Source organism: Botrytis porri (assembly GCF_014898465.1).
Source record: "Botrytis porri strain MUCL 3234 chromosome Unknown BPOR_010, whole genome shotgun sequence".
In the NCBI taxonomy this organism is placed as follows: Eukaryota; Fungi; Ascomycota; class Leotiomycetes; order Helotiales; family Sclerotiniaceae; genus Botrytis; species Botrytis porri.
Window position 1 is genome coordinate 1,318,705 of NW_024066084.1, and position 22,997 is coordinate 1,341,701.

The following is a 22,997-nucleotide window of genomic DNA, read 5'->3' on the forward strand; positions in this document are numbered from 1 at the left end:
GTTTTTTTTATAAATATTTCTATTATATTCTAAAAAAAGTAGAAATTGTTACGATTTTCATTATAAAAAAGTTATTTTTATAATAACTATTATAATAATTTGATTTTTTAATAAATAATTATTTTTTATAATATTTATATAATTAAATTTCAATATTTTCAGATTTCTTTAAATTATATTATTATATAAAGAAAGTGTATGGTTATATATAGACAAATTTTGTATATAAAATAAGGTGATCTATTTATTGATATGATCTATTCACTAATAAACTATGTTAATAGAAATATTTATAGAAAAACTAGATTTCTAAAAAAGATTAGATTTTTAGTATTATTTAAGGCTCTGTTTTATATAAATAAATAAAATTAGTTATTAAAATATAAATATTTAAAAAGGCTTAATTTAGATGGTTTTCGAAATGACCTATATACTGATATGACCCGCACGCTGATAAACCACGTTATATTAAAACAAAAGATTTGCAGAGGTAGTTATCCAATTGAAGACCAACACTTGTCGAAACATGGAACTATATACTAGATATTAGGCCCTACAATGATCCATACCACCATGATCAATCTCCGAATCCATTTTTCTGGCAATCTATCTCACCTCGACTCATCCCACTTCAAGAAGGCTAATTCATGACATTGCTCCGGCTGAGATCAGATTCGATTCGATTAGAATACTAGCAAGAAGATCCCTTTTCTCTGTCAAAAATATTCCGTCTCCACAGCAAAATATTAAAGACAAACCAAGAAAACCATTGCAAACCCAGCCTGAAATCCTGAAACCCCAGAACTCCAACTTCCGAAGCGTCGTTCAACCACCATCACGTGATAAATAAACCTCAAGCTTCTTGGATATATACACGAAGATCAGATATGCAACAAAACAAAATTCAAGCATGGGACGAGGCGGATGCAAAAGATATGATTGGACCAAGGCATGTGACTTAGCCGAGGAGAGAGAATCCAGCCAATCATAGTAATCTGTTCAATACACGATCTCGATGTTCCAGCACTCTCGCAAATCGCGGTGGACGACGATTATCAAGGTTGTATAAGGAGGTGCTAGCCAGTAGCATTTCTCTAGTACTGGTCGGAGAGTGAAAGGTTTAGCAGAAGCTCTCTTTGAAAGTCGTGCGAAATGGGGAATCATGATCTTTGCCTCGACCGATGGCATGGTAGGAGAGGACCTACTCGAATTAGCTAGACTTGTCATAAACAATTTACACAGAAGTGCGGAGGTGAGTACTATGAAAGATCGTAGAGCGACGACACATTGCGAGATTAAGACTTCTGTAGGATCAGTTATCAAGGTGAACAGCTGCGTTGCAAAAGCCGACGCCTGCTTTCGCGACAACATAACATCACAGTATCTTGACCGTGGGCCTGACAAAAATGGTATCTTATTCAATACAGTGCTAATTAATTACTTCTTCGACTTCGCCTTGAAAGTTTTCAAAGGGTCTGATTTCCTTCCCTTTCCTCTTCCCTTCGCCTTGTGAGCCGCCCTAGCTTTTCTAATTCTGTTTTCTGTCGTCTTGTGCATTGCTACAAATCCAATGTCTCCACCGGTAATTCCTTTCTTGCCTTCTTTTGGGAGGAGATAATCCGGCACATGCTTCAAATGTGCTTGCACTCTGGCAGGTCGTAATTCCCCATCGTGACGAAGATGGTACAAATCGCTCGGGTTTTCTTCAAAATGACGTTTGAGCTTGTCACTCTTCATCAATTCTTGTCTAATTTCTCGAGTTTTTGCTTCCTGAACCGCAATACTCGTAACAGCTCGTAGAGCATCACCCATTCTGTATCGGAAAGCATCCACTTGCTTCATATCAAAATTATATGGTTTAACTTCCTTGCCCTTCTTTGCTTGATGCTTGACAATTTTTGCCAAAACTTTCTCGTCATTTTTCGCGGATTCAATGCTAGTTGGTTTGTGTTTTCGATATTGTTCAGATGGAATAACGAATGATAGTGCCATTCCTGTCTGACCTGCTCGAGCGGTTCGACCAATTCTATGGGTGTATGATTTGGATGATGTTGGAAGATCGAAATTAAGAACGCAAGCAACATTCTTGAAGTCAATGCCTCGCGATACTCCGTATTCTTTATCCCTCTTTCCAGTCTTTTGCTTCTTCTTCGAGGGTTGCTTGATTTCCTTCTTTGCATCCTTTGCGTCTTCTTTCTCTTCACCGGCATCATCCGCGTCAGCTTCTTCCGCATCCTCAGATTTGGGTTCGTCCTCATCCCCCAAGACTTCGTGCTCATCTGAAGCAATGATGATGTCATAAACGTTCTTGTTGAATTCTTCGACGACATGGATACGTGAGTTGACAGGTAATTGTGAGTTGAGAATACAACTTCTTGTTCCGAATTGCTCCAAAAATAACTTCAATCGGTAGCATCTATCGATATCACCAACAAATATGATACATTTTCCTTTGATAAGTTTCAATTTGAATATGACATATGTTAGGAGGAACTTTTCGTCTTCGGCGCACCTGTTACTTGTTAGCATTGATCGTGCAAAGAATTCGTGGAAAATTTACTTCACAACGAATTGGCTAACGCCTTCTCCCTCATCCTCTACTTCCTCCAATTGCAATACCTCAGGGTTCCTACAGAATAGTCCTTTCAAAGTTTCAACCTCACTCGTCAATGTAGCGCTCATTAAAACAGTTTGAACACCCTTGGGCATGATTTTCGCAACATTTTGCAAATCCTCATCATAACCGTAAGATAAAACCAAATCAGCTTCATCAATTACCATGTGTGTAAGATTTGCGAGAGAAAGTGCAGAGGTATTGGCATTCAGAGCAGCTCTCGCAGGTGTCGCAATTACGATATCTGGGGAGTCTGCAAGAAGTGATCGTTGGACTGCATCGGAAACTCGCTGGGTGAGGTTGACTGCTCGAATGTCTTTCGCGCAGAATGCTGTAAAAGATTCAACCGTTTTGTAGACTTGATCTGCAAGTTCTCGAGTAGGTACCAGAATGAGGGCGGTTATGCATTGGGTGGGTGAAAGCTAGAACGGTCAGTCTATGTGATTACTTCGTAACACGATTGAAAACCATACCTCCTTCCTCTTTAATATCGAATGAAGTATTGGTAGTAAGTAAGCAGCAGTTTTTCCAGATCCAGTCTTTGCTCTAGCTAAGATATCGCGGCCTTCCAATGTGAGCGGAATTGCTTTGCTTTGTACGAGGGTTGGTGATTGAAAGTTTTGCTTTGCGATTCCTTGGAGTAAACGCGCATCCAGTCCTAAACTAGCGAAAGTGACATTCTCTTTTGTGTTATCGGATTCTTCTGTTGGTACAGGAACATCATTGGCATCGAGTTTACGCTTCATGGTTGGTTTTGTGATTATAGAAATGATATGATGGAAAAAGTTGTTTCTTAAAGTTCAATTTGCTTGAACATGAAATTATTTTTGCAACTTATCAGAAACGGAGCATTCGATAAGGATATTATGTAAGCAACGCCTAATAACATATCATATCGATCATCAAACCTTCAAGAAGGCAAGACCATGGTGCGCACCTGAATGATCATCTTTGTACATTCAAAGTGTGCCCTGTCCTCAGACTTATTGAAGCTATTCCGAGATCGAGATTTATGATGAGTTCATCACAGGGTCTTTTGGCTATTCTAGGTAGTTAAATCAACGCTGTGCATTTAAGGTAAAATCTATCTCAAGCTCTCTAGTTTGGGAAGCTATCCACAAGTGTAGTCTTTGAAAATTGATTGGTAGTAGTACTATCATCATCAATTCACAAAAAACCCCAAGTTCATGTTCTCCATCAAGCTGTTCATGTTCATGCTCATCAGATATCCCTCAGTTTCCCAAAGTCCAGCCCCTCCTAGCCAACTCCTCATCCTTTGGCAACGTAACCCATCCAGCAACAACCCACGTCCAATCCCAATTGATCCATAAAGCAACCCTCTCACACCATAGCTTTTGCGCCTTACCAATATTCGTGCCGTCATTCCAGCTCACCCTTCCCATGATTGCCACCACCTTATCTACATTATTGATTTTTCCTAACCAATATACATCTGCTCTCTCTACCTGTCTTACTCCTTTCTCCGCCGCAATATTTGTTTTTCTATATGGTTTTCCCTCAACTCTACCGGCAGTACCAGGTGCACATCCGATGTAGATTGTAGTAGATGCGTCGACTGGACCATTGCCCCATCTTGGACGGTAACCAAGTAAAGAGTTGAGGAATCAGCAGTTGCACCACATGAAAATCTCAGGAAAAGGTCTCGAAGGAAAGAATTTGACTCACGAGCGTAGGATGATGGGCTACGAGAACTTGTGGTTGGAGAATAGAAACGGATGTAATAGAGTTGGTAAGGTGAGGATGCGGATTCGATAGACGAAGCGACATTGAAATCTTGAAGACCAGTCTTAGTTGGCTGTGGGGCTGTGTTTGACATGACGAAGGTTGTAGACTCTTGCAGATGCTTTGCTAGGTACAAGGGATTTTTGGTGACTTCTCCAAGTTCTCAGAGAACTTCCTAGAATGAACTCTCTTCCAAGTCAGTCTTTCTACAATAGATTTTCGGGGATCTGTAACTTACTAAAAGGTTTCTATCGACCTAATCTCGAGCTTGAGCCTTTGTGTTGTAAGTGCCTAAGAGAGGTTTCAAGGAAGAAAAGAAAGCTTCCGGAGAATCAATATATTAGCCAGCTTTCCAGAATGGCGCCATGATAAATCAATTTCTGAGATCGAGCCACTAGACCTCCCCATCTTGAGCCGAAGTACTTGTCTCATCTACGATAAAGACAGCCTCTTCCAGGTGGGATGATGTATGTCCAACGCCTGATCCCACAGTAAAACTAAATCTTCTTAGCTTAATCCGTATTCTCGAAGTTTTACGAAAATCTCCCACGCTCCCCCAGTAGAGAATGTAATTAATACGCAATTCGTGAACGGTCTCTCATAGAGTGACCAATCATTGCCCCAAAAACGAAAATATCCCGATATTATCAAGTCGAAACGGTGACATGCACATATGAGTCTTGTCTGAACATAATTCTCCATTCAACTTCCAAGAAATCAAGTAGTCAAGAAAGGATAGTAATTTCGCAGACACAAATATGCTCGCGAGTTTGATCCACAAGGTCCCAGTTCTGATTACTTACGGATCTATCTTCTTATATGGACATGAATCATTTGCTCGATTTCAAAGTCTAGATCAAGATAGTGAGATTATTATTCGCAGGGTATTCAACAGTCCGAAATATAGTCCAATGATATAAGGATTTGAATATCTAAAAGCAATTAGAAACCTGAAAATCATTCAATCTTTTTAATACAATTTAATAATCTCAAATGATTTAAATGTTTCGATTAATTTAAAGATTTTATAATCTTCATTTCTAGATTATAGTTCGAATTATTGAATACTCTAGATATAAATCATCTGCTCCATTTCAAGGTCCATCAGTAGTCTAGATCAAAATAGTAAGATCGCTGTTCGTAAGAGGTTTCTTCGTGAATCGGATAGATGGTCTAAAGTATTTGATTTAATGAAACGATCACAACGTTGACCACCTTCCAGAAGAATCCTCAGATGTAACTCGGAAACTCAATAAATAGTTGTATAATCAACTGTATTTTTCTTGGGTTTCAGCATACTGACGACTAGGAATTCCAACATTATGATCAACACAAGTTCTACTGAGGGACATAGAACACAACAGGCGTTGATACAGAATATGCATAGCATGCAGCCGTACATTTGACCTACATTCTAGCTGCAACGAGCATGAAACACTTCAATTCGACATGAAGTTTCAAATGGCCATGCGCAGACACAAAAAGATACTTTCTTATCTTCCCTCATGTCATCTTGTCATCCAAATCCATATTTTTGATCTCTCAAAAAAATCCTCAAAATCCCATGATACACACAAACCCTGTCCGAATCAAATAATAATCTTCCTATTCAAGAAGCCATTCATAATGACACGATGGGATGCTCGAGGAACATTCTCCATCGACCCTAAAGCCACACCTTCATTCACTTGCGTGGGCATAGCTACATCCATGAATCGCAAATGTCAGAATCCTATTGGTAAACCAAGACGCATCACAGCAGTTGAAATACTGGATGAGGTTTCAGCACTACCTATTTCCGGACAAGACTATAATGAAAGAGGGCTAAAAGCAAAAATGAAAGAGCTCCTTGGTGAAGTACTTTGTGGGAAACACAGAGATGGAGGAGGATACTCTCAGGCCGAAAAATTAGGAAAAGAGTGGTGGGGCAAAGTGCAAATGGCGCAAGCAGCGATGCGAAATGATGGAGGGCGACGGCCGGCGCAGATGATACAGCGGAGGAGGGAACATAGGCCTGTTGCGGACGCAGAGCCAATTGCTGCTGAACGGGCTCTCCAGCGTCTCGAATTCAATCCAATAATAATGGCGGCTCAAATCCAGGTTCTGGAGAACCGTCTTGCGCGCGATGAGGCAGAGAGAGCGGAATTGATGACGCGGATAGAGGAAAGGTGGAGACTATATGAGAGGATACAAGAAGAACAGAGGCGAGCAAGAGAGAGGCGAGAGGAAGCAATGCTGCGAAGAGAAGAGGAGGAGAGACGACGAGAAGCCGAGAGAATTCAAAGGGAGAGACAGCGGGAAGCGAATAGGATACGCGATGAAAGAGAAGAAATGGTGAGGATGGATAGAGAATTTGCATTAAGACTGCAAAGAGAAGAGGAGGAAGAAGCCGAACTGAGAAGAGAAGAAGAAGCAGAAGCAGAAGCAGAAGCACAACAACAACGAGCAGCACGAAGGGCAGCACGGAGGGTCGAGAATAGGCGACAAGTGCAAGTGCTAGATCTTATTGTGTTGCCGCAACTATTCCAGCCTCATCCTGTTCAACGCGAAGTTCAACGAAAACCCCTTGGCGATTGTTATTCCTGCCTCGAACCCATCCGCAGACATAAAGACGCGGATTGGTGTCGAGCGCAATGCGGGCAAAATATCTGTAACAGATGTCTCCAGGAGTGGATGAAAAATCAGGTGGGGAGAGAACTTACATGTGGTGTTTGGTTTGCTGTTCCTTTCTTTTCTTCCTCGACTTTGGTGAGATGAGTTACTGATTTTTGTATATGACAGTCGAGCAGTTTGGAAATTCGAGGGCGCATGAGAAGCTAGCGATGCGATGGTTGGTCATTCAATTTCTAGTTGGCGTTGAAGAGGGTCTTGGAATCTGATACAGGAGTGTGTGTATTATTGAGAAAGGAGGGTTGATCTGATAGAGATATTGTATGAAAATGAATAAATTTAGCCTTCACTCCTGAATTTTTGGTTTCGAGCATGATTCTCCGGCGCACTTCTCATCTTGTGGCGTACTAAATATTCAAGAATTCAGTATTCTGCCATAGGGTGTTTCCGTGGTTCTGAAGCTCTGACTCCTGCGAGAGAAGCAACGAAGTCGAGCACCAATGGCCAATCTCAGCATTATTTCTCTTACTTGACAGTCTCCCATGACATGAATAAACAATGCTGGCTATCCATTGGATGAAAAGCATTCACAGAATGGCATTCTGTTGGAAGTTGATACGGGAGGATTTGAAGTTACTTGGCAGGGGGTGAATAGAGAGGGTTGCCAGGAGGGCTCCCAAGCATTGGCAAACAGCCTTGTGGAAATGAAATTGATAAACTTTTGAAAGTTTTGAGATGGGGCAGATAGAGGATTCCGGTAAAAGTGAGGGGCGACTGTCTTGACGCGAATTGAATGTAGGAATGTAGGAATGGTCTTTGAAGTCGTTGTAAGAGTAAAAGTGTTGAAATCAAATCAGGGAGGCACAGATGGCTTGGCGTGATGAGGCACTTTCTTTTTCGAACTTCGTATTCTTGACTTTCAAGCATAACTCAACTTGTTCTGCAAAGAATACGGCAATCTTTTGCCGATAGTAACAATACGATAGAATGCTAGATCCATCTTTACGGCGGCATAATTATGGTACGTCGAGCCACACGAGCTTCGATATTCACACCAACTCAGCCCAAAATGTATCTCTCGAGTCATCAAAGACCAATATGAGAACAGACAATTTGACATATGAGAGATTCCCAGCATTTAGCTGGTAGATATCCCTTCGCCACAACCGTATTCGAGATACTAAATTGATCAAGCACGAAATGTTTCCACTTCCCACCACTCGGACAATACCCCCGGCTTCATGATCAGCTGAATTCTCCGATTGTAAAGACGATCTAGGTCTTGCCACCGGACGAACAGAGAAGAAATGCATGAATAAAATTCCTTGAACGAATCTACTTGAGACATCTAGGAATAACCTCGAACTGAGTACTTGTGGCTGTGCGATCAGATTGTTATGCGACAGACGAGGCACGTGCAGTGGGGAAGCTGGACGTTATTTGTTTCAACCTACGAATTAGGAAGGATGTAAATGTTGTGCGATAGCCCATGAAGGCGACCTAGTTTTCCGGCTCGAAAGCGTGAAAAGGGTCAAAGAAACCCGAAAGAGTGAGAATGGCCCCCACGGTGGGGGAAGTAACCATTCATTAAGCGCGCTTATCTTGAGAACCAATCAATAATTTCTATATATAACCACATGTTGTAGGAGTTGGTGTAGATTGGGGTCAGTTACGGCATTTCATAATCACAATGACGATTTAGGCCGCCTATGGGACTCCTCAACATGTACCGGCCATGCGTAAAATCTCCGAAATGTTATTCTTCAACAGTCGAGACGTGCGCGTGTCTCATGATAAACTTAACCGCGAGAGGTAAGGTTAATAGAACATCCATTCAACAAGGATTGATTGACATGATCGACAAACTCCGAAGTAATTCTTCGGATGAAGCGAGCATCTAAGTCGAACGAACGAGAAACATTTGGAGATGTTCAACGAATAGATTCACGATACGATTAAAAGGTGCAATACTGGTATGTAAATTATTCTTGGCGCCCAAAGATCAGGCGGCCATGGGTCAAAGGATTCAAGAAGACGATCTACGGAGTCAAAAGTTCTTTTGCGTTGTTTGATGGTGGGTATTATGGACTCTCACGAGTCGTCGTATTCGACCGTGGCGGCAACCTGTCCAGTTGCAAGGAGAATTCATCATAAACTAATTTGATTGGCTAGCCTCTGCCAAAATGGCTATTCCCAGCTCCCGCGTGGAGGACTATTTGTGATAAAAGGGGGACTTTCACATCTTAGCGTATATGCAAGACGATTGGGTTATTTCATATAAAAGGAAAGTCATGAAAATCCAGGGGTTCGGGCTGCAGGAACAGAAACAAAAAGATTTTGTTAGACTACATAGCTGCATCATCACGTAATTGGCTTGTGGACTGCTGGCTACCTCTACCAAGGTCGGCGTATTGCATACGCGCAACGGCAATGTGCAATTCAGATCGGTTTGTTTGGTTCTGATTCCAAACGAAACCCCCTCAAGCCCAACGGATGATGTTTAATCCATAGGTTCAACGTGATAGAATGCAAGGAAAAACAAATCATCCATTGTGAATCCATGATTCAAAACATTGACTGGTGTCTCTCTCTTCCTTCTGATCTTCGTATCAATTCGAACAATACGGAAAACCTGACTCTTCCATACATTTTCTTTACTCCTTGAGCACTGTGGATATTACTCAGGGGCCAATAATTCCAAAGATTGGTCCTTCCAGTGGCACAGCATGCACAGCATGAGGTTTCGCCATTAACCGAAGCAAGGTGCAAGAGCCTATCAAATGGCATTTTCCCCTGCAGATTCTCAATCATTCAATGTCTGTGCTAACCACACAAACCACATCCCATCTATCTTGATTCAAAATCATCCACATTCATCCTAAAATGTACGGAATAGTACCAATGCTTCAGATGTATTTCTTCTTCCATCACATAGCCACTTCAACTGGTTATGTATTATGTCTAGTTACCCTTTCTCTAGCCTTGCGAGAATGGGTCATCTAAATGTAGTGGAATTTAGATCCTTGAGACCCTGGAAATTCCCACAAGGGACGTTTGTCGACCCGGTAGAGACAGAAGATATGCGGGCGACCATGACCAATTAAGCCATGGTTTCCAATCTTCCTTGCTGCAGTTTTTTGTAATTCACTCTGCTCTTGGGTCGAAAAGGAAGTCCTTCTCACCCATGTCCCATTTGGAGATGTCTTGATCGACTCTCAGACTGAGAGATATAAGATGGTCAGGCCCGTCCCACCTTGAATTATCTCGGCATCCTTCTCTCAATTCCAACTCTCCTTCGAGCACTTGCTTCTTCCTTCAAAGGATATTTACCTTCTTGTTTGTAAAATTCGTCTTCCATCTTTTTCAGCATTGCCATTTCTCAATTGTCTGTGACAAGAGAAAATTTCCAATACTACTACATTCCTTGAGTCACTTTCAGCGAAAGAACGAATTCCATTCCTTTACCGACACATTCAGAAGAATATCGAATTCTTTGACCTCGAAACAATAAACTATCTGAAGGTACGTGAAACGATTCTTGAATCTTTTCTTTGTCTTTGAACTGTTGCATTGTGGAATCCTCTTGCAATTTCGAAAAGTCCTTTGTCATTTTATTTTCCCGTCTTTCGTTTCGTCGTCATCGTCGGATGAGATAATGGGATTCGGTTACACACGATTTTTAATTATTATTCTCTATTGAAGTGTCATTTGAGAGAGTGAATAATCTGAATAGTCTCTTCGGTTACTATTCCTTTCGCTTCATAACAATCAACAATTGTTTAATTGTTGTTGTGATTCTATTTTCTATTGTAAATTTCGAGAACAGCCAGCCTCCTCGAATAATATAAATTTGGCATTCCGACTGACCTCGATCTTTTTTTCATCATTCCAGATTATAACCACATCCATTCTCTACAAGTACAACACCATCTTTCGACTTTAACAACGATCTTTCAACTGCACAAATAGAGCAAATCTATACAACAACAAACTACAAAGATTTTTCCGTCAGGCACGATTAAAATCTTCGACCACTCATTCAATATGTTTTCCAAAGCATCCATCGTAGCATTGGCTCTCGTAGCTGTCAGCAATGCTCACATGATCATGACCAGCCCAGTTCCATATGGAGTCGACACTCTCAACAACTCACCTTTGGAAGCAAGCGGAGCCGACTTTCCATGCAAGCAAAGAGATGGAGTTTACGCAGTCACCACTCAAAACACCATGGAACTCGGTGGATCTTATGATCTCGCATTCAAGGGTAGTGCCGTACACGGAGGTGGATCTTGCCAAGTATCTATCACCTATGATGAAACTCCTTCTGCCTCTAGCACATTCAAAGTCATTCACTCCATCGTCGGTGGTTGCCCAATGAAAAACATTGCCGGAAACAACGGAGACAACAAAGATGCCGTCGATCCAGATACCTACAATTTCACCATTCCCTCAACTCTTCCAGCTGGTAAAGCAACTCTCGCATGGACTTGGTTCAACAAGGTCGGAAACCGTGAAATGTACATGAACTGTGCACCCGTTACACTCACCGGCGGCTCCAGCAAGCGCAGCGACCTCATCGCACGCGACCAAGCTGCTTTCAGTGCTCTCCCAGACATGTTCACCGCCAACATCGGCAATGGTTGTTCAACAGCTGATTCTAAAGATGTGGCTTTCCCCAACCCAGGTGATTCCGTTGAGTATGATGGAGGTTCCACTGCAAGTGCTACCGCTGCACCAACTGGATCTTGCGCTACTGCTGCTGCTGGTGCTGCTGGTGCCGCTGGTGCCGCTTCTGCAAAACCCACTGGAACTGGTGCCGCTGGTGCCGCTTCTGCAAAGCCCACTGGAACTGGAGCCACTACCACTCTGGCTTCATACAGTACAGCTCCCGCCGCGACCGCAAGTTCTCTTCCAGGAGGTGTTTTTGTCTCAATTGCTACTGGTACTGGCGCCGCTACCTCCGCCGCGACCTTATCATCAACTTCAGCCGTCAGTGTTCCAACAACCCCAACTTCTGTTACTTCTGCCTTAGCACCAGCAGGAACCGGCGCTTCATCAACTTCCTCTTCAGGAGCTCTCACTGGCGCCTGTACAAGCGAAGGAATGTTTAACTGCGTTTCAGGGACCTCTTATCAACAATGCGGTAGTGGTACCTGGAGCGTCGTCATGCAAATGGCTGCCGGAACCACCTGCATCAGTGGCCAAACCATGAACTTGGCCGTTGCCAAGAGAAACGGAATGGGATTGATGCGCCACGTTGCTCGACGAGGACTGGGTGCTGAGATGTTCAACTAAATAAGCTTGCTGATTTTCCATATTCACTCTCAGATCCTGGTTGGCTCGATGACGATAACGAGAGATTTTGAGCTCGCAGGACGTTCTTGAATCGAGGATTCGATCGGGATGGAAGAGATCTCTTTCACGGATTCCGATCATGGCATAATGCATTTACACAGAGCACACAGCACAGCGCGCATTGCATTCCCATCTTGTTTACTTACTGGATGGGTTGGACACTTTTACAATTTGTACATATTATTCTACTACTTTCTTTCTTTCTTTCTATTTTCTTGTGATACTACACCTTCGTTGGCTTGAAAGGCGCTTGTGATGATGACTTATGACTGGAGAATGGGATTGGTGCATGGATGGATGGAGGGACGCGGGGGGTTATCACCAGGTGTGTAAAAGAGACAGGCGGCAAGGGCGGGTATGCATAGATAGAGATTTATTCACTGCAATGGATTTATATCACACATTTCATTTGAGTTTGCTGTGATTACGAATGTAAATGTAAAAGTGATTGTCAATGTAATTGTGAATACAGATGAATGTGAATCAAATTCAATCAATGAGTAAAAGTGATCTCTTGATAATTCCCTGGTTAGTAATCATAGTGATCAAATCACATCTTGAAGCTCGCCACTTCGTCCTATTCCAACTATCGCTATCAGAATACATTTGCATGGTCTAGCTGTGTCTTTATATTATCAAGCTGGACTTATCATAAAACTCGATCTATATTCAAACGGTACATCCCCAATCTAGATGTGAGATTGTCTTCAATTCTCAGGACGACAAGGTCAATCAGTCCACAGGGCATTGTTTATGACATCTTTCTATGAACTGCCTTATCTTCTCATAACTGGCCGTCGCCGTTGATACCTCTCCACTCAAACGATCAGTGGGTAGATGATACAACACACACACACTTGAATGAATAGATATAACCATAACTAGAATAACCAATAGTTCAAAATATAATCTAGAAATGAAGATTATAAAATCTCCAAATCAATTAAAACATGCAAATCAATTGAAATTATTGAATTGTATTGAAAGATTGAAAGATTGAAAGATTTCTAATTGCTTTTGGATATTCAAACCCTTATATTATTGGACTGCAGTCCGAACTATTGGATACCCTGAGGTCCACAGCCTGGAACAGTGTATAGTTAGTTCAACACGTCCAGCCAAACAGACTTCTTTCCAAATTCAAAATATATAAAATTTGATCATCCATGTGTATTTAGAGATCCCCTCACTATTCATGTCATTTAATGTTTCCATAGGTCCTGCGAAGACATTAGTAGTCAAGTACCCTCTATAGAATAGACGTATGGATAATAGTCGAATGTTTCGATGAGCAGATACTTAGAAAAAAGAAAAATCTACGAAGAGGAACTTTCGTCATGCTGGAGCCCAGAGCTTCATATCTTCTTCTTGCTTTGGCCCTTTTACTTTGCAGTAATTTGGGTGTATCTTGGGAGAATGTATTGTAGACTTGGAGACTTGGAGGGTTGAAGCTCGTGGAAAATCCAATGTTATATGCTTCTGCACATATAACCAAAGCATAAGCAGACCCAAAGTTGAACCACTAAGACACGATACCTCTCTCAAGCTTAACCTCATCCCCTATCACTTTTTTCCCTTCTTTCCATCTCCCTTCTCAACCACAAATCCACCCTTCACAAAAGTATCTCTTGCCACTGCATTGATAACAGCAAACCTCCTCGCTCCTAACTTCTGTCCTCCGTACCACCTTGTAACGACCACCATCACATTCCATAGATCCATCAGCTGCATTAGATGCAGGACTCTTCCTCCTGCCGCAGATTCTCCATCGTCGTCGCAATCTTGGTATATTATGCCTTCCGGTGTTTTTATGCGCCATGCTGTGATATTGTGGGTTGCAGAACGGACCTTTTTGTCCGAAGCAAGGAGATGTTGTATGTATTGAGTTGCAACAGCGGGAGAAGAAACGGAGATGCAGCGTGCAATGAATGTAGATTTCAATTCGGTGGTGACTGAAGAAAGTATCCAATTGGGAGGTTCGATATCTAGATTCATATCCCCATTCGAAGTATCTCGTTTGCGTTCAACGGCTGTACCTTCCTCATAATCTGCGAACTCTTCTCCCTCCTCATCCCCTCCATCGCCCTCCTCATCCCCAGCGCCAAACCTCTCTTCGATCTCCTCAATGACATCAAATAAACAAACCTCTCCCACCTTCCAAGTTCTCCCCACGACATTCCTCACAAAATCTACCAGCTTTCCTGCATCACCCTTCTTTGCATTCTCTCCAGAGCTCTGTGCTCCCAATATTATAGGCGGAACATCTGGGTATGCTGCTGGGAATTGTATTCGGAGCGAAGTGGGTTGATTTGGGAGAGCGAGAATATAAATCTCATCTGGAATTTCGTGCGCGGAAGTAAGAGTCGAAGAATCGTAGATGGAGTTTATGGCCTCAATTTCGTTTAGGAGATCTTCGCTCATTGTGGGTGTTGGGTGCTGAGACTGGTAATATGGAGGGCTTGACCTTGATGAACGAATGATTAACCGATGTTCTGCCGATATCTAATCATCAGGATAAATCCAGTGATCCTTCTCATCATCCCCCTCTCAACATCTCCTTCACTTTGCTTCTCTGCCATCTGCACTATCCTCCATAGTTCTGGACATAACACTCAATACTATATCGTCTTCACAACCGGAGAAGAACGATAATGCATGGCTGAGTAAATACAGAACGTGGATTTTGATCACAACAGCAGCGCACATGAACTGCTGCAGTACAACATAATACAACAACGGTTTTTGTTGAATCATGAGATGCGAGCAAACAGAAAAACTGCATAATTTCTACACGTAGGAAATGAGTTCTAGTTTCTTGATCCAGTCGTTGTTCGATCTGGCTGGTATGATCGGCATGCATCCTTGAAAAGGTTTCAGAGACAAGTCAGGAAATAGAGACAAACATCGAGAAAAGTATATCAGATGGACAAGATGTCCACTTCAACCCGAAGGTCCAATCTATCGGTGTTGGCTCTTATCAAGAATGATAATGCGGAATACCCGGGAGATGATGGCGGGGGACCTGCATAAGGAGCGCGGGGACGTTTTTACCGTGTCGAAGATATATTGAACGAAGCATTTCATTCGCTGTTGCGCCTAGCACTGTAACCACACAATCCGGATTCCCCTGCATGCCACATACACTACTTCTATCTGCTAAATTAAAGCATGTATTTCATTTCCATTCTTGCAGTTATTGCAACTCACTTGTCAACCAGGAAAGCTCCTGTAACGTATGATTAGGGTTTATGGGCTTCCTTAATGGGAACTGATATGCGAACTTTATGGGAAAGAACAACTGCACGTGCAGTATTGATTGGGTGCCCTTATTTTTGAGCACATTACAAGGCGGTCGAGGAGATCTTATATAGTCCTGGCTCTATCTAATCTGGTTTCCTCAAGGTAGCGGTCTCTGTGTTACTTGCTTTCATTTACTGCCAGTCATGGCTTTCTTCAATGGTCTGTACTTGGCCGTGCTCTCCACGATTTATTGCCTGGTCGCGGGTCAGAATGGTACCACTAACTCATCGACGTATGATGTACTCGATTATGTTGATCAATTGATTGGAAGTAGTAATGGAGGTTCGATATCTTGAACGCCATCCTCTCTCATTCCTGCTGACAGCATCTTGAAAGGAAATGTGTTTCCCGGTGCGACAGTTCCTTTTGGTAAGTGGTTAATGAGACTGACCGTGGGGTCTGTCAACCTCTGATGGAACCGCAATGTGATATTGATCGGACAAATAGCCATTACCTCATTATATAGATCAATCTTGTATTAACAACTTTATAGGAATGGCGAAAGCTGTAGCAGATACAAACTCCGGTAGTAACCAGGGTGGCTTCACAACTGATGGTAGCAATGTCACTGGATTCTCTAGTATGCATGATTCTGGAACCGGAGGTTCTCCATCTTTGGGGAACTTTGCATTATTTCCTTATGCCGGATGCAAGGGAGATACTGTAGACGGATGTACTTATCCAAAGAAATCAAGAGCCACCTCTTTCGTTGCAGATTCAGTCAAGGCATCTCCAGGATATTTTGGACTTACATTATCTAGTGGCGTTGCTGTGGATATGACGACAACACAACATACATCATTGTTCAGATTCAAATTCCCAGCCACTTCGAATGGAAATGCTTCCAGCCCATTAATCTTGATGGATTTAACGGACTTGTCTGACTCTCGCCAGGACAATGCCAGCGTCTCTGTTGATGCTACTACTGGAAGAATGACCGGGAATGGCAAATTCTTGCCTAGTTTTGGCAGTGGAAATTACGTTCTGTATTTCTGTGCAGATTTTTCGGGTGCTTCCATTCGAGACAATGGTATTTTTGTCAACAGCCGTGCTAGTGCTGATGTCAAGGATCTCAAAATTTCACGTTCAATCAACGGCTATCCTCTTCCGGGAGGAGCATTTATTCGTTTTGAGTCACCCGGCGATGGAATTCTGGCACGTGTTGGTGTCAGCTATATTAGCAGCGATCAAGCATGTGCAAATGCTGAAGCAGAAATTCCCGATTTCAACTTCGCTGCTGTACAGAATGCCGCAGAGACTACCTGGCGCAACAAAATCTCACCTATCAAAGTTTCGACGACAGGAATTGACTCTTCGATTTTGACAAACTTTTATAGTGGAATATATAGGACTATGGTCAATCCACAAGACTATACCGGTGAAAATCCGTTGTGGCAAAGTGATGAACCATACTTTGACTCCTTCTACTGGTAGGTCTTGATCACCAGCCTTGAAAACATCGCTCACTCCGGTTTAGCATTTGGGACTTGTTCCGTTCCCAGACACCATTTTTGACAGTGTTGGATCCCTCTACTGTGGCTAGAATGGTTCGTTCACTCATCGATACATGTTGGTGTCCCCTCACATCTATTTAACACGTGACACACTAATATCAATATCAGATGTTCACGAAGGATGGCTTCCTGATTGCCGTATGAGTCTTTGTAAAGGATTTACTCAAGGCGGTTCAAATGCAGACAATATCCTCGCAGATGTTTACATCAAAGGCATTACTGAAGGCATAAATTGGGATCTTGGCTACGAAGCTGTCGTCAAGGACGCGGAAGTCGAACCTTACGATTGGTCGAGTGAAGGACGTGGCGGTTTAGATTCATGGAAAGCCCTTGGATACATACCTGTTCAAGATTGTAAGACTCAGTTTTCAGAACTCCAACAGTCTTCTTGTCAATGATCCCCAATTAATGATATATAGTTGACTACAAGGGCTTCGGTACCATGACACGAAGCGTCTCCAGAACTCTAGAATATAGCTACAACGATTTTGTGATTGCAAGCATGGGCTCTGGTCTAGGAGGCCGCGAATCAGATGTCCAAAAGTATCTCGAACGCAGCGAAAATTGGCAAAATCTATACAACGATGCACAAACATCGTATCTCACGAACGGTACTAATACAGGCTTCAAAGGATTTTTCCAACCAAAGTATCTCAATCAAACATGGGGACTGCAAGATCCTTTAAAGTGCAGCAATGTAGACAACAATCCCAACAGTGTTTGTTCATTGCAAAACTCGGGTGCCGAAACTTTTGAAAGTAGCATTTGGGAGTATTCATTGTATGTACTGTTGTCTACTTTCAATCTCTTGCAACATTTGAAGCATTCGAAAACTAACTTACATCTTCAGTTTCGTACCCCACAACCAAGCGAGTCTCATCACCACCTTTGGAGGACCCGCAGCATTTGTCAAACGTCTAGACTATCTCCATGATAATAACATAACCTACATTGGTAACGAGCCCGCTTTCCTCACCGTATATCAATACCATTATGCCGGCCGTCCAGCCCTTTCAGCCCAGCGCTCCCATTTCTACATTCCATCTTTTTTTGCCCCCACAAACGGCGGACTACCAGGTAATGATGATTCTGGTGCTATGGGCTCCTTTGTGGCTTTCAGTATGATAGGACTCTTCCCCAATCCAGGCCAGGATGTATACCTTATCATCCCTCCATACTTCGAATCTGCATCCATTACCTCTCCCCTCACAAACAAAACCGCGACCATCAAAAACATCAATTTTGACCCCTCATATAAAAATATATACATCCAATCAGCAACATTGAATGGGAAACCTTATACAAAGAATTGGATCGATCATAGTTTTTTTACGGAAGGAAAGGAATTAATTTTGGTATTGGGAAGTAGTGAGAGTAGTTGGGGAACACAAGTTAGCGATTTGCCCCCAAGTCTAGGTGAGTATGTGGGCTACAATGGGACGGGAAATAACACGGCGAGTGGACAGCCGATCACTGGATTGGAGGGGAGAGCGGTAATTTTTGACGAGAAGGTTGTCCCGGCTAGTGGGAATGAGTTGGGAGCTAAGACTGGCGGTAGTTATTGGGCAGAGGCAGCAGGTTAGGTTATGAACGAAGCTGTTTGCATGAGCACATGGATTTGAATGAAATATTGGGGTGTTGCCATGTTTTTGGATTAGCAGAAACTTTACTTCTATGAATGTATAACTAGAATTTTGAAGAGAGCCTTTCTTATGCTAAATAGTGTTTGTTTCCAAAATGCATCGACTTATCGGGAGTCGGGCGTCTCCTGTCTCATATTACGGGATGTAATCTCTGAAATATGCGAATCGGCACTACCGATTGAGATATGCAACAAATCCCCTTTCAAAAGTCTGAAAAGGAAAAGCTGAAGCAATTCTATTTTCAGAAAGAGCACTCGAAGAATCATTTTCAAACCTGAGGATGATCCAGGAACAATTATCAGAGACCATTTTCGAAAACCAGCTTCTGGAAAGAAAAGAGCCTTCAGAAAAAATGTTGCTTCAGAGCAGATACGCAGATATGCAACAAAACGTCTTCGATATGTCTGAAACAAACCGCTGAAGAATTCGGGTTATTAGATATGCAACAAAAGATGGAATAGAATTTTCAGAAGTCTGAATTGAGAAGCTGAAGAATTGCTTTTTGTAGATGTGCAACAAAAAGGCACTTCCAGCGCCTGGAGTAGTCCGATATTTCGATATAAGATTTAAATAACAAATCTCGAGGATATTCTTCGGGAACAAGTTCTTCAGAATAGGCGTGCAACAAACAAAGGCGTGGTGTCAAAACATATCAGGATGTTCAGTATTCCAAGACTGGGGATACAGACATCCTTCAATAGTTGATGTTTACTTTTCATCGTTTATCAAAGCAAGAAGTAACTTTTGATATATACGTTATGCCTTACCTGCTACTATCTACAATTTCTCTCGTTATGTCCCCTTCTCATTGTCTCTTCGAACCCATCAAGTCTTTCGCTCGATGCTTCGATTAATGCGCCAACGCCCTCTTAGCGGTACCACGTTCTAGATACCCGTATTCAAAGTTTTAAAGGCAATAGTGACGCCACTAATACACTTCTTTTGGTATCCCGAGAGCAATCGGAATTGAATACTTGAAGAACACGAAGTTTGGTTGCTTGGGAGAATCGCAGTCAAAATTACCTTTGGCTCTTCGAACTCAAACTTAATATCTGAGGAGCCCATAACAGCGGGATTAGAGCACGTACTGGAGCATCAATTGGTAGACGAAATAAACTCGATGGATCAATCCAACGAGAATGCACGCTTCCAGACATTCGAACAATCTACAACAGATGAATTGATTCGGCGAATATAGATGACTCATGGCGTTTAATTTATTCTAGAGAGACTATTAAGTCTTCATCATGTACGTGACAAATGAAGAACTTAATCCTGAAAACAGTCTACAAATGGAACTCCAATCTTGTCTTTGATGAATCTCATGACATCCACTACCTTTTCATCTTCCAACTTCTTAGCTACGAGTTGGAGACCAACAGGTGCATCGATCTGCTCTTCGACATCATAATGATCATGACACCATTTATCTATATCATTTCTCGGTGTATAGTTTTCATCCTTAACGTCAGTGTCGGGATTGACCTTTGTGACAGGAAACACAATAGCTGGATAATCGAGGAGATTCCATATAGCTGTGTAGCCCACATATCTTGAAGTACCGTGAGGCGGAGCTGGATGCGGACCCGCTGGACAAAGAATGAGATCCATTTTTGGTGCCATGGTATTCCATTCTGCTATCGTGGTTAGCAACAAGAATCGGATTTTGATACTACGAGGCTCTGTTACTTACCTTGTAAATACAAGTATCGAAATACATCCCGTTGCATGCTCCAGTCCCATACTTCTTGATGAGTTAGATTCTGAACCCCTGGAGATTCTCTTAAAACGTAACTGGCCAGAGGGAAACCGGGCTCTCCAGAAAGAGCTAATGCATCTGTGAAGAACTTTCCACCATCACAAGCAAAGAGTTTTGTCTAAATACGACATCGTATTAGTTTAGAGATAGTCTTCGGGATGACTGGCAAAATTGATCACAACTTTTGTGATTGGAGACTCAAGCTTACCAGAATTTCCATGGCCTTATCATGCTGGTAAGGTTTCCATTCAATAATCTCGACTCCGGGCACCTGTTTCAATTTTTCGACCACTTCATTCAATGCTCTAGTCAGCGGTGGTGAAGGTTTAACGATGCCATCATCCCACATAACTCCAATGGTAAGTTTATCTGTGCATGTTTGACCCGTTGTCCATGGCTTTTGGTGTAAGCTAGGATCACTAGTCCAAGGTTTCGAGTGTAAAGCGACTTTCATGAAAAGATCGATACCTTCAAGCGATCGACTCATAGGACCAACGGTACCGGCGATGGTGTCGCATCCCATACTAGGAGCTGCAAGTCCTACCAATGGAAGACGGAAGGTCGTTGGACGTAGGCCATAAAGTCCACACTGAACTGCAGGAGATCTAATGCTGCCACCTAGTGACTATTAAAAGAGGTGCAAAGAAAAAGGTAGGGTATTTGAAACATACCAATGTCCGATCCAATTCCAAGTAAACTCCCGCCAAGAGCTAAGAGGGCGGATTCACCACCTGACGAGCCACCTGGTGACAGCGCTGTATTGTGAGGATTCGTAGTCTGACCAACTATATTATTGACAGTTTCTAACATCATCTTCACCACAAGTTCTGTCAGTAATGTACTAAATTGCCGCAGATCAAAATTTTATGATCTCTTGAAAACTTACCAAAGCTTGCGGTTCATTGGTTCGCACATATAGTACTGCACCAGCAGCTAAAAGAATCTTGAGGATATTCGCATCGTCATGATTCTTGCGGCCAACCCAACCTACTAATCCACAAGTATTATCCAAATCTTTCATACCAATATGTGCCTTCACACTTATTGGAAGACCATGAAGTGGTCCTATAGGGCCACTTTTAGCAAAGTGCTCATCAAGTTCCTTTGCCCGTGCAACTGCTCGCTCAGGAAGAAGTTCATAGACGCAGTTTACCTAGAAAGCAATATGTTTATCTCAGTTCTTGTGATCATAGAAACCAAAGTTTAGATATGAAAAGGAGCACGAACCAATTTCTGAGCAATCGCAGCACGTCGAAGAAAAGCTTTCGTGACAGCTAAGGAACTAAGCCTTCCAGTAGCAAGAGAAGCCAATAGATCCTCGATTGGTGTTTCAGTGATCGTAATCTCTTCTGGGCTCAAGTACTTTCTGGGAAGTGAAATTACTCGACGAGGCAGTTTTTCGGTAATTTCGACAATAGCAGGCTCAACTTTGGCGATTGTGGCATCTCGATGCTTTTGGACCTCACTTGCTATGCCCTGCCATTTTGTAACTCCTGCTGAAGTTTTTGATGCCATTTTGAAATTTTAATCTGAGATGTATCGATTCTTTCAATGGGTCAGGCAAAGCTAGGCTACATTATATAGAAAGTGATGATGAACACTTCACACTAATGAGTATATTGTCACCATTGCATACTGCGCCATAATTCCGCGCATGTTTCAGAGTTTATTTTTCCCCGCAAAACTTCGGCCTTTGGTAGCTCCTCCTCATACATGCTCCCCTACACACACCATCTGGGACCTTTGATCAAATCGTCTTGGAGTAGGACGAAAGCAAAGATCAAAACATACTGTTCAACGACGAAAGTAAAAGGAATAAAGTTGGTAAAAGCACCGGGATTGGAGGCCTGGAACGTCCAGCAAATCTCAGGGTCTAATTCTTTCGGATATGGCTTCTATGTCAACGTCATAAACCCTCTTTGAAGGAGACATTTACTATCTTCGTCTTTACTCAAAGGGTATTTCGTAATTATCCGAACAAGTAAAACAAATAAGGCATTGGACTCCATAAAAATGCAAGTATCAACAGGCGCTTCGGGTACAGCCTCCTCGCACACGGTCTTCCGAAATTCCGCAAGAGGACTGAGTTGTTCATTCAGCGATCAGTCCCCCCAAAAATAGATCCTAAAGATCCCATGATCAAAACTTGGAATAGAATGCGGGGGACTGGAAACCCACGTCCGGCCGGGATAGAATACCGAAGTGGACATCGGGAAACTCGGGACGGGTAGACAATTCCCAGATTCCTAGCCTTAAGAGCAATACCCGGAAAATTCAAATGAATGACGAGAAACTATGAAGCTATACTAATGAGTTGATAATCCCGTGAAGTGTTTCGCGGTGTCTTTTTAGAGGATGATGAAAATTCCCAGAGAAAAATTCGGTGGGGGATGTTTTTTGAAGTGTTCGTGCAATTTAGGGATAGATACCCGGCCGGGTATATCCGGGTATACGCTCCG

The 22,997-nt window shown here is 42.5% G+C and overlaps 7 protein-coding genes across 7 annotated transcripts; 3 read left to right on the plus strand and 4 right to left on the minus strand.

Annotated features, from left to right (window-relative positions):
* Window positions 1–1,437: 1,437 nt before the first annotated feature.
* On the minus strand, window positions 1,438–3,360 carry EAF01_007832 (uncharacterized protein; the record flags this gene model as incomplete). The annotated part of the gene is made up of 3 exons (XM_038916088.1): window positions 1,438–2,512; window positions 2,561–3,036; window positions 3,088–3,360. The coding sequence occupies 3 exons, from the start codon at window positions 3,358–3,360 to the stop codon at window positions 1,438–1,440; spliced, it is 1,824 nt and encodes a 607-aa protein (XP_038768559.1).
* A 486-nt stretch (window positions 3,361–3,846) lies between these two features.
* Window positions 3,847–4,451, minus strand: EAF01_007833 (uncharacterized protein; the record flags this gene model as incomplete). The annotated part of the gene is made up of 2 exons (XM_038916089.1): window positions 3,847–4,207; window positions 4,297–4,451. The coding sequence occupies 2 exons, from the start codon at window positions 4,449–4,451 to the stop codon at window positions 3,847–3,849; spliced, it is 516 nt and encodes a 171-aa protein (XP_038768560.1).
* Window positions 4,452–5,983: 1,532 nt separating this feature from the next.
* Window positions 5,984–7,114, plus strand: EAF01_007834 (uncharacterized protein; the record flags this gene model as incomplete). The annotated part of the gene is made up of 1 exon (XM_038916090.1): window positions 5,984–7,114. The coding sequence occupies one exon, from the start codon at window positions 5,984–5,986 to the stop codon at window positions 7,112–7,114; it is 1,131 nt and encodes a 376-aa protein (XP_038768561.1).
* Window positions 7,115–11,011: 3,897 nt separating this feature from the next.
* EAF01_007835 (uncharacterized protein) lies at window positions 11,012–12,262 on the plus strand (the record flags this gene model as incomplete). The annotated part of the gene is made up of 1 exon (XM_038916091.1): window positions 11,012–12,262. One exon carries the CDS (start codon window positions 11,012–11,014, stop codon window positions 12,260–12,262), a length of 1,251 nt encoding a protein of 416 aa, XP_038768562.1.
* A 1,623-nt stretch (window positions 12,263–13,885) lies between these two features.
* Window positions 13,886–14,743, minus strand: EAF01_007836 (uncharacterized protein; the record flags this gene model as incomplete). Its single annotated transcript, XM_038916092.1, has 1 exon — window positions 13,886–14,743. One exon carries the CDS (start codon window positions 14,741–14,743, stop codon window positions 13,886–13,888), a length of 858 nt encoding a protein of 285 aa, XP_038768563.1.
* A 1,022-nt stretch (window positions 14,744–15,765) lies between these two features.
* EAF01_007837 (uncharacterized protein) lies at window positions 15,766–18,854 on the plus strand (the record flags this gene model as incomplete). Its single annotated transcript, XM_038916093.1, has 7 exons — window positions 15,766–15,904; window positions 15,959–15,991; window positions 16,116–17,052; window positions 17,100–17,191; window positions 17,245–17,490; window positions 17,556–17,916; window positions 17,987–18,854. 7 exons carry the CDS (start codon window positions 15,766–15,768, stop codon window positions 18,717–18,719), a joined length of 2,541 nt encoding a protein of 846 aa, XP_038768564.1. The 3' UTR covers window positions 18,720–18,854.
* Window positions 18,855–20,048: 1,194 nt separating this feature from the next.
* On the minus strand, window positions 20,049–22,053 carry EAF01_007838 (uncharacterized protein; the record flags this gene model as incomplete). Its single annotated transcript, XM_038916094.1, has 6 exons — window positions 20,049–20,413; window positions 20,473–20,656; window positions 20,747–21,156; window positions 21,210–21,351; window positions 21,425–21,691; window positions 21,766–22,053. The coding sequence occupies 6 exons, from the start codon at window positions 22,051–22,053 to the stop codon at window positions 20,049–20,051; spliced, it is 1,656 nt and encodes a 551-aa protein (XP_038768565.1).
* Window positions 22,054–22,997: the final 944 nt, after the last annotated feature.